The sequence below is a fragment of the Cottoperca gobio genome, chromosome 13 (genome assembly GCF_900634415.1).
Source record: "Cottoperca gobio chromosome 13, fCotGob3.1, whole genome shotgun sequence".
NCBI lineage: Eukaryota > Metazoa > Chordata > Actinopteri > Perciformes > Bovichtidae > Cottoperca > Cottoperca gobio.
In genome coordinates, this window is record NC_041367.1 from 23021100 (window position 1) to 23032963 (window position 11864).

An 11864-nucleotide genomic window follows, 5' to 3' on the forward strand; every position below is an offset into this window, starting at 1 on the left:
CCTCTCTTCTAAACTCTACTTACACTCTCTCTGATCATTGGGTCCAGCAGGTAGTTATATGGACAGAAGATGATGGAGGCCTCCTGCATAAGTTCACGGGCAGCATAGTAGGAGCACGACCGGAGCCGTTTACCCAGTGCGACAAGGTCCTCAACGTCCCAGGCTTCATGGAGTCCGTGGACCCGCTGTAGTGTGCACTGGTCCCGCATCCTCTGGACACCATGGTAGTAGCGGCATGACTTGCCCTGTGATATACACAATCAGCAGCATTCAATGGATCATGGAACATGTAGTATCATTGGACACATATTGTACGTTTGTCTTTTTTAATGCAGGAACTTAACGTAACGTGTAGCCAGTCACAGGTCCACACATCCATTGAACTCCAAACGCTCTGAAGATGAGTTCCTGGAACTAAATTTGGACTCTACTCAAGAAGTGACGACTTTCTGAAATCACCCACTTTTGATTTGAAAACATTCTTTCCTTCACGTTAACCTATGTGAGAGTTTTAGAATGTGGTTGGATTAACCATAATTACCAACCATTCATGTTTTCAGCAGACTCCTGAGTGAATGGTCAGTCAGTCTAACACAAGAGTCAAATATTAATTTAGTTTTCCCATTTGTTTATCATCACATGAATGAAAAACTGAAAATTAAAATTAAATTACATAATAGGGAAGCCCAGGTAGGCAAACATGTGTAGTGCATAGTCATGTGAAGGTGTGGAGATCTTTACTTTTTGTTTTGAAGCCAATGGTCAAGGGCTGATGATGCTTTGCTCATCTCATTTGGACTTAGACAGTATGTTCTGCCTGTCACTGTGTACTGCTCCACTGATAAGAGCACATCAACCAAATCAACAAGTGAATCAGGACGTCTTGGAAAAGTAAACGTGGAAGGTCTCTTTCGTTTCTACACGATGCTGCTTCAGATCAACAGACAGCCCCATACCAAGCCACTAGTTTCTAGCATACTGAACTGTGACCTTCAAAGGTCAAGATAGCGTCTTCAACTGTGATTGGTTCTTCTATTTGAAAGTATTGAAGATTCCTTGTGTCTTGTCTGTCTAAAACACAGCTTCAGAAATGTGTTCTCAGCAAACCATTGGGATATTGTGAAGTATTCTACTTCAGCAGCAGGGACATTGCCCTGAGAGAAGAAGTTCAATTGACGTGGAGTCTTTGGTTCGAAATGGCCGTTGCAAACTAGCTGCCTGTGATCAGGTTTTCCAGCTATTGTAGTGGTTCACATGCCCTGACACTCATACAGTGAATGTAGAATAAGTGTTAAGAAACAGTATCTCATGTACTAAGCCCCAATTACACTGTCAACAGAGAGGTGTCTGCTTCAGATGTCCCACCCTGGTCTTTACGAGTTAACAGCTTGAGGTGACAGTGTCAAACACAAATACTGTACACCAGTGGACTCAGTAACCTCCAGACACAATAATAATGTCTGGATGAAAAGCTCTACTCTCACAATGGTGTGTTAAGCTTGGACATTTTGCTGAGACTGAAACCTGTCTGCTCAGTGAAAGGGGGAATGAAGCCCCATTTGGCAAAGTCGTGGACAGGTTACAGCGCAGTTATAACAGAGGGCAGGTGTTTTGACTGAAGTCTCCGTAATCTGAACGATGCACGCTTTTGTGTGTGAATCACTGTGTGTCTATACAGCATGGTAACCTGACGCAGACTAGACTAGACCCTGAGGTGAAAAAGACACAGAGCATCAGTATTACCCACTCCAGTGAGGGTTATGACTGGGCCAGCTATAAATTATGACAAAGAGAGACAATTGCCATGGGAGGCAAACACCTCCAATGACAGCACAATTGTCCGTAGTGCAGGAGCCCCAACTTCAGGTATTGGAGTTTACAAGTGTCTCATGTCTCAAAAAAAAGCTCACTCAATGATTCTTGACATTTTAGTGTGTCAAAAAGAGCCAGTTGGACCAATTGTGAATATTGTAGCAGCATAATTGCTGCTCTGAGGCTACATTGTTGAATGAGTTTAATCTGTTAGTAGTAGTAACCTGTGGGTTTATGTTACAGGATGACTGAGAAGGGGCGCCCCGCTATCTCACCTGGTAGAGCGGGCAGCGCATGTACTAAGGCTGAGTCCTTATTGCAGCAGCCCTTTGCTGCATGTCATCCCCTCTCTCTTTCCACCTTTCCTTTCTATCTTCAGCTATACTAAATAATAAAAGGGAAAAAGCTCCAAAAACAAGGAAGAGAAGGGAAGATTGGGGTTCTTTACTGGAGCTGCTTTCCCCCCCGACCCGACCCCTGATAAGCGGTAGACGATGGATGGAAGCTCCAAAAACAGACTATGCAGCAAAGATATGTTCACAGTACATGATGGTTTGAAGTCAAGTGAGTATTACGTGTGAGGGGGAGAAACTAATTGGCATCAAAAGCTTGTGTAACCAGTAGAGGAACATTTCATTCCATGGTGAAAGTGTTTGTCATGAGGTTTTGGATTTCACAGCTGGATGGGGGTCAATCCTGGTTCAAAAGAGTCCAATTCAGGTCCAGAACAGTTCTTTGTGAGGCAAGAGGGTGCAGACAAATAGGGGGTTGAACTGGCCTAAGTTATGAACTATAGAAGACATATAGGTTGTGCCCATAATGGGATAAAAGTCGATGTCAAATGTCAAATGTATGGCCCGATATCAACATTTGAGATTTTGTTTTACATTAGAACATCACATAAAAAGAAGGAACATGACCAATACATTATAGTATGTAGTATTGTGGTTAGTTGATGTAAAGGGCCAATAATGTCCTATAAATAAGCATCGATTGCCTTTACCTCTTTTTTTGTCTTCATGTGAAGCCTTAAAGTCAGTTGTACAAATGAGTCATATCGATTTAAGGCAAATATTAACATAATAAGTTTGCAATGTTTACCTTGACCTGAGAGATCATCGCTTTGCAAGACACATTTTAATAATTGAACTCTACATAAAGGAAGTGCAAGCTTTACAGATGTATACTTGTTGCAGGAAAAGCATTAGATTGTGACGTATGAGGGGTGAAACAGCCACCTGCTTCTAGGGATTGACTATTGGACATCAAAAAGATGAGAATGTGTGCATTTGTGTGAGTGTTCATCCTCACATCTTTGGTATCCAGTAGATCCTTGCAGCGTTCGTTGCGGTTGGAGTGAGGCGCCACCTCTGGGTGGACACAACTGTGCCCTCTACTGGATAAGATGGTCATGGGCACACTGGAGTAAACAGTGCGCTTCAGCTCGTGGGCGATCTGAGTTATCTGTTTATGAGTTCGAGTGCCAAAGAAGATCTTGGGAATCTTCTTTTTGCCATCTTTGACTTTGTCCTTGACACCATCTTTGGTTAATGCACACGGGCACCGGGAGCAGGGTTCAGGGGGCTGGATGGAGAAAAAGAAACAAATACTGAGAGGTAGTTGGCCGCTAGATTTCAACATCTCAGTACTGCAGCTAAGTCCCAGATCTTAAGCCGTTAACAAATCTGTTTTATACTTTATTAAAAGAAAACTTAAATTCATTAAACCCCTGCAGCCGTCTGAGGGCAGCAGAACAGATATGTTGATAAATCATATTTGTTCTGGGGGGGCAGTGTTCACTCTCCCCCATGGCGTTTACCTTTCTTAAATCATGAGCAAATAACAGGATGCTACAAAATGACCACAACTCTGCATCCCTCCGACTGGTCGGTTAGAACTCAGTTTCTGGATCCAGTGCGTAGAGTTAACAAAACCAAATATGTTCGTCAACACCCTTTATTTTCTCATGACTAAGATGAAACAATGACGAGACGGCACCAACGTCATAACTTTGACGATATCAACATGCTATATAGTTGACAAAAAAAAAGACGAGAATAAAATGTAAAACGTTATAAAACGTGACCAAAATCTCTGTATTTGCGTCACCTTCCACCTTCTCTTCCCCTTGTGCCATTAAATCTATGGGCAAACATCTGATGCCAACCGCCTTTCAATCCACACTATGGTGGCAACGACACATACATGCACATGGTGCATTGTTTAATTAATGATAAGGTTAGCTTGCTGTCTATTCGGACGCCTAACCAACAGTTGTACTTATTTATTTATAAAGCCACTGTTAATAAATTACCATCTTAAATCTCATCTTTTTATGTCAACGCTGGATTACCATCAGTATGTTTCAACGTTTCAAATAAATGTTCAATTCATCATCACTACTTCATATGATAACATGCAACTGTAAAAATGTGCTTCTCCATTGTTATTTTCTTAGTATTGTGAAAGCTAAACTACATTCATCTTCTTAGTGGATTATAACACGATTAGCTACCGGCTGAATGGGCTCTCTGACAGACTGTCTTGTATAATGTTTTGAAAAAGACATGGAAACAAAGAATCTGCATCTATACATTAGGTGTCCTGTCACTCTGCGCCAGATGCCCTTTAGACTCTGAAAGATGATAGGCCACCATTGTGGGGGCTAAGAAAATATAGCTGCGTCATAATTGGCAGTCCACTGACGTGACGGATTTCTCCGTTTTCATTGTTTCAGATTAATGAATGTCCATTTACAATCAAATTTAAAGAAACAAGTGGGGGGGGGGGGAAAATCAATGATACAAAAAGGTGTCATTTTGATTTTTAAAATACATTTTGCAGGACATTTACCCTTTCACTCACCAAGAGTAACTTTCAGTTTTCGTAGGTAACCAGCTAGCAGCTTATCCTACATCTCCCACTTATTCTTACTTTTCTAACTTACATTAAGAGAAGCCTTTTCTATGCTATGTTTGGTAAACAGGCCATAGGCACACAGGCTTCAGTGTAAAGAACAGTAATCAATGACTTTATGCAAAAAGAAACCACACATTGGATGCACAGAGACATAAAATTCATGAACTTCTGTTTAAACTTTTTCAAATAATCGGTACATGTAAATTCAGTGAAAAGACTTTCAGGACCGATAACATAAAAGAGTAGGGCTGGGCAAGATGGGGATATACTATATACTGTATAGTGAGACAATTTTTCAAGCACTTGAGATTTTGACATGCTGTTTGTACCAAGGTAGATATCAGGCCATTGTGGGCTACATTGTAAATAATTGATCTATGAAAATATTGAAGTTACAAGATTTACAGCAACAATGTCTTGAAGTGCCATGATTTGTCCATTAGCAAGGTTTTAATATTTGCTGGATTATCCAACAATCCTGGATATTTTCTACAATGAAAGAAGATATTATCAACAATTCTCAAAACAACAGATCCCCCCCCCCTCTCTATTTCAATTACAATCATACCGTATGTAAAGATGGTAAAGGACTGTGCACTCATCATTGTCTTTTGAATGAAAATAAAAATAGGTTGGTGACCTGAAATGAACGACTAAAAGGCGGTTTCACTGTCGGGTGAGCCTTGAGAAGGATCTGATGTTGTGACACTTTGAAACGCAGCGGCTGATAGCTCCCATCAACTTTGCTACATTTTTGTTTGAATTCTTCTTTTCTTCTCTATTACTGGAGCACATATGGCATATGACAGAGAAGCAGTCATCAACATCGGATGCAAAAGCACGGGGATTGGATAAAGCGGAGCGGCACTTGAGACAATCACCGCCCATGGCACCTTTCGTCCACAGGCTAACCCAGCAACGTCGGAGACTGTTGCGCCTCCATCTACACGGGGACTTGACTCCATCGTGGCACATCAGATCAAGGGGAAGGGACTTTTAGGGCACTTATTTGTATCTTCTATATTGTTCATAGAATACTTGCAGTGAAGTGTGTTAAGTATTTGGAGAGGGACATTATTTGATACGTGACAGGACAGATCGCAGGACTCCCCATTGCTTTAGTTGCTGCTGTTTACATTCCTCCTGAACAAGAATCACTACATTTTGTCATCATTATGACATTAGACCAAAATGTTAACATTGATATGCACAGCACACCTTGTCACCACTGCATGGTATAATCTTGTATTATTTTGTGTGTAAAAAAAAAAAAAGTCTCTAAAAGAAAAGACCTTTTTATTCAGAGATTACCATATTTTTGTTAATATTGAATAAACAAAACTAACAAGCTTGGCAAACAAGTTCATCCCTAAATCATCAACAAATTACATGAATTATTCCACGTAAGAATGAATGGAATGTGTTGTCAAGTATCACAACCTATGATGGGGATCAGAAGGTAGCACTTCTGATGACAGACAAGTAGCTTGAGTTACCCGGTGGCTCAGATTTTCCAAACATGTTTGCCCATCAAATATTACAATGTGTGATGGAGTGTAGGCCAAAGAGAGCCCTTAGAGAGCCGTCTCTCCGACTTAAGAGGGATAACGAGCCCTGAGCCCATGTGAAAAATAAACTGAGGTGCTGCAGGGCCCCAACACCAGTTCAAGTTACCTTTCTCCTCTGGAACAGTTACGCTCCATAGCCTGGGCCCTGAGCCCGATCACCTTACCTTCTGCTGCCACATTAAATAGAGCCATCCAAATATCCTGCCCCAAGATGGCCAATAATTACTTATTCATTGGCAGGTGGGGGGAGGAGGGGTGGGTTGGGGGCTGTGTAGAAGGGCCTGGTGATGAATAGAGGCCCTTGTCAAAAGCTGCAGCAGGAAACAGCTGACACAAGAGTATCCTCTTACGCGCCTGCCTCCTGAGATGCCAGGACAACAAGGTTTTCAAGCCTGGCCCCACAGCCCAGAGCAGACACCCCATAGAAAGGAATGTAGATAACTGGCAAAAGGGGCAAACAGGACACCAGCTCTGCTCACAACAACAACAACAATTCTACTGGTGTTGCTCCTTAGTGCCGCTCAATGAGAATGCCCTTGCTTTGTCTTTCAAGCAACATATAACGTGAGGTAACCGTTTTCTTTTTAACACAGCGGTTACAGGTACACTGTATATGATGGGTATACGTTTCTTTAGGTTTACTAAGTTTCATCAGGTATACTAAATGTACTTATTACAGGTATACTAAGTTTCCTTGGTATACCTAAACTACCAGGTGTAAGTGTATGCAACGGATAAAGCTTACTTGAATTGACATAACAGAGGTCAGTGGTGTCACTGAACACCTCAGAATATTCACAGGTAGGTTTCTGTTGCTATACTCCCTGCCAACACCTGAGAGATGGAAATCTCACACTCCAGAGGGCCAGTTAGAGGGCACTGAGGGGCCGCAGGCAGTGGATCACTTAGGTATCACTGGCGCCTCTCACTGGACGCCAATTTGCTCCTCATTCCACAGCTTTCGAGGGCTTGGAATTCATTCCAATAAGGGTGGGCTTCAATAGCCTATACCTCGGAAGACATGACACCGAACACCCCCTCCTTCCAATATGACCACACTGTGCAGGTAGGGGGCCCTGGCAAATATCTGCCCTCCAAAGCACCTGTTTATCCCTCGGGCGCAGTAACCAGCGGGTGAACCCCATTCAATATTTATCCCTGTGGCTTTCACAGATCAGCGGTCCAGGCGAGGCAAACCCTCTTAATTAAAACTGGAGCTTGCTTCAAAGGGCCCCATTCAGGACGTCAGTCAGCGCTTGCGGGACAAAAGAGCCAGGGTCATGTAGCTGCAGGGAAACCAGAGACGGACGCGCTTTTTCGACTTCACTTTCCCTCCTCCTCTTTTTCCACCTCCAACCACCTCTAAATCCAAGCCACACACCTGTGGCAAGTTGTGTGCGGCTTCAGAATGCATTCTGAACAGCATTCTATGGCTGAGCATATCTAACTTATGGCTAACCTGTTGAGACTTTGGGATCTGGAGAGAACTCAGGAACCTGGATTATTCACCAGAAACAGCCTCTAGATAACCTTTTAAGAACATGGTGTCACTTGAGGCACGTAGGTTGCGTCTGACTGCAGCAATGCAGCTTCAAAATACTCTCAGCTGTCAGTTTATTAGCTTCACCTAACTAAAACTAATGCAGTCTAATAAACAGCCCTGTAAAGAATCTAGAGCTGAATCAACTAGTCAATTAATTGAGGATCCACAGATAAAATGTATTAATCTTTTCAGTAATTTCTCAAGCATAGAGTCCAAACATTACCAGCTTTCCAAATGTGTAGATCTGCTGTTCTTCATCGTTATATACGATAGTAAACTGACTCTTTGGGTTTTGAACTGATGGTAGGAAGAGGCAAGACATTTCATTACCATTAAGAAATTCAAATGACCATTTTTCAATATTTTCTGAGATATCACGTTCACAAGAGTGGGATGGACGTGAGGTCACAGTGACCTTGAACGTTTAGCCCCAAAATGTAATCAGCTCATCAGAACTAAAATGTTATAGAAAATAATCTCTAAAATCTGTGCATTTAGAGATGTTTCTGGTGCATGTCCGACAGCTGAGCCACGTTAATCAGCAAGTGAATTTTAAATCCTTAATGTTATTCACACAACTTTAAATGTATTGATTGCAGAAAGCGTAAAGGTTCCATTAAGCTCCATCACTTATCACCAAATACAAGACATTTTTCTTTGACACTAAGACCAAGTTGTCCGTGCACACATACACAGTTTGTAATAACCTTGCATATATGTACTTCTGTTTTCTGTTAAAACAAACATACCTGTTATAATAATAATGTTCAAATGTGTCTAATTTTAGGCCTATACATTCAGTGGAGTATGCTGCCACCCAGTGGTGTTATTGAATGGTGCTATTGACCCCTGTGCTGACAGTGAAACAATAAAGTAAGTGGTCCAAAACTAGCTGTAATCTGTGGGTTAACCATTCATTGGGTAATTATTTTTCTTCTATCACAACAGACATTTTCACATCTCATAGCAGGACGAACACACATGTAATTTATGACCAGAAGAAAAGCTCTGTTGCATTTAAATGTCTTAGTAAACCGTACCACCAAGCCAGCATGCACAATGGATGTTTTTCACAGCAGATATTTTGAAATGTCATTGTAGGAAAAGCACATTAATGATGACTGCATTCCATTAAGGTGTCAAATTTACTTAGCCTTGGTGTTGTGCATGCTGGCTCACAGGAATGTCTTTACTGAGACATTAAACAGAACTGAGCCAGAATTGACTAAACTAATTACACCTGTGCTTTTCCTGATGACAAAATGTCTGCTTGGGAAGTTAAGTAACTTTGATTTGTTAATAATATTTTGGTAATGAAGATGCTGACAGTGAATATTTTCCATTAATATTTCTAAAATAAATTATTTTCAGTTTTTAATGCAAAAGAACTGGGACACTGTTGGAGGGGGTGTGGATCATCACAGGTGGACTATGCCCACATATCATGGTATTTATTATTACATTTATTTATTTAACCTTTTTTGGGAGAAAGTGGGACATTTAATGTAACAGAAACACTAAACCAAATAGAGTTATTGGTGATAGGAAACGGACTCCTTTTCTTCTTTCATATTAAGTTACAATCCTTAAATCTCTAATGAACTGTACTTGTGTCTGTGTCCATGTTGAACTTAGCCCTCTTGTTTTTGGTTGACATTTTAGTTTCTCTGTTAGAGAACAGATGCTGAAGTTAAAGAAAGAAAATGTCACAATCTTATTGAACTGTGGTTTCCCCCAAATTGAGAGTTGTACACTAAGTACCACAAGTATTACTGCTGCTACAACTTCAGCCTCACCTTGTGTTATTAATACTACAACTGCTGCTAGTAGTGATTCTGCTGTTACTGCTCCTGATAAGTAGAACAACAAAAAGGCAAGACAATTCTACTTTGTAGTTTATCAGATGGTTCAAATAGTTGAAGAGAAGGTTTAAGTAGAACTGAAGTGTACTCACGCAGCATGATGAAGACAAACCAGCTGCTTGGCTGTTTGGCTCTGTGGTCCAACTCTGAGGACCTGAAGGATCATTTTCACACTCCAGCTCATCATCTATGAATATCACTCCCTGCTCCAGACGCTGCCTTTTACGGCTCTGAGGAACAAACACAGAAACTCCATTGAGATGCATTTTACTTGACATTTACATTACTCAACCAATGATAAAAAGTTCTGACAAACTATTTAACAAGACATGCTTATTATTCGTACACATTATCTTGAAGAGTAATGTAATTTCATTTTCATTAAAGGTGGAGGTGATATATTAAAAACATGAATGCTTTTTGAGCATTTAGATTTATAAAAATATAGTTTGGTATTATTGGTAGGGTTTTATTGACTTGACAGATAGGGATCATGTCACAACCCTCCTCGTCTCTCGTGGAAATTTTGGTGTTGATATAGCCATGGCAACCCCTAATGACGTTGTGAAAACTATTGAGTGGGGACAGAGAAGGGTATGGATTTACTCCCTAAAAGAAACTCAGAATTAGTGATGGAAGAATTTCTAATAAAAAAAAATTGGTTAGAAGCTATTTATTTCTACGGATGGTAGCGAAACTGTGTATTAAAACAGGCCCCAGGGCTAAATTATTAAAGACCAAAGTATTGATAAGCTCAGCTGTTACTGGTTGTTTTATCGGCACTAACGTTTTGGTGAAATGTATCATCACGCTGCAGCATTTCCTTTGCTCTCGGGCAAAGTCAGCAAAAAGCTAGAGCACAGAGGAGCGGTTAAGACAATGAAGTGTAAATGAAGATTATCAAGTTAATAACTATGCTTATTACTGTAAGTGCAATAAAAAGTTATTAATCCATTTTTTATCAATACACTCGTTCACCAAGAATAAATATGTTAACATTTAGAAAACCAATATTTCAAAGCACAGAGCGCTAACTCGGCTAATAGTGAATTGTTACAAACAAGCTAAAACAAAAGCTGTCTGTATGTAGTCTAACTGTTTAGCTTATTTTGCCACATATCTTAACATTTGGAACATTTGTGTAAACTTAGCAGCTAAGACAAATCAGCAGTACTTGCAGACAGGGACAGACGCACGCACGCAAAAGAGGACACTGAGGTAATAGAAATACAGTGCCTATAGAAAGTCATCATACCCCTTTGAAAAAATTACTTTATTTATCATACAACCTGAAATCAAAACCCATAAAGCTTTATTTACAAATGTAGCCTTTCAATGGCAAAACTAAGGAGGAAAAAGAAAAGCTAGCTCTCTACTAGCTTTGCACACCTAGAATGTGGAATATTTGCCCATTCTTCCTTGCAGAATTGTTTGAGTTCAGTCAAATTCCGTGGTGAGCGGCGATGGACTGCTCTCTTCAAGTCCATCCACAGATGTTCTATCAGATTTAAGTCAGGGCCCTGTCTTGGCCACTCAAGGACATTCACTATCCTTAAGCTAATGCGTTGTTCTTTTGGCGGTATGTTTAGGATCGTTGTCGTGTTGGAAGCTGAATGACCTGCCCATCTTCAGCTGTCTAGCAGAAGGACGCAGGGTTTCCTCAAGAATTTGGATGTACTTGGCAGCGTCCATTTTCCCTTTAATCCCTTCAAGTGCCCAGCCCCTGCTGAAGAGAAACATCCCCAAAACATAATGTTGCCACCACCATGCTTCACAGTAGGTATGGTGTGTTTTGGGTGGTGTGCTGTGTTTGGTTTTCGCCAAACATAGCGTTTGGAGTTCAGTCCTTAGTGTTAAGTTAAATCTTAGTCTCATCTGACCATAGAACCTTTTTCCACATCCAGGTGTGTTTTTGCATAAACGAGACTGAGTGTGGCATCTTTTGAGAAAAGGCTTCTTTGTTGCCACCCTGCCATACAGGCCAGCTTTGTGGCCAGCTTGTGAGATTGTTGTCACATGCACAGACCGACCAGTCCCAGCCATAAAGACTTGTAAGTCCTTCAAAGTTGCCTTCGGCCTCTTGGTAGTTTCTCTGATCAATGTCCTCGTGGCTCGGTCATCCAGTTTGGACAGACGGCCTGATCTAGGCAAGGTGTTGAT

At 41.0% G+C, this 11864-nt stretch overlaps 1 protein-coding gene across 1 annotated transcript in view; it reads right to left on the bottom strand.

Annotated features, from left to right (window-relative positions):
- brip1 (BRCA1 interacting helicase 1) overlaps window positions 1–11864 on the bottom strand; it is a 39409-nt gene that overhangs the window by 18376 nt on the left and 9169 nt on the right. The window contains 3 exon segments of the mRNA XM_029446567.1: window positions 24–245; window positions 3124–3396; window positions 9797–9934. Of these exon segments, the coding sequence (XP_029302427.1) occupies window positions 24–245; window positions 3124–3396; window positions 9797–9934 (633 nt within the window).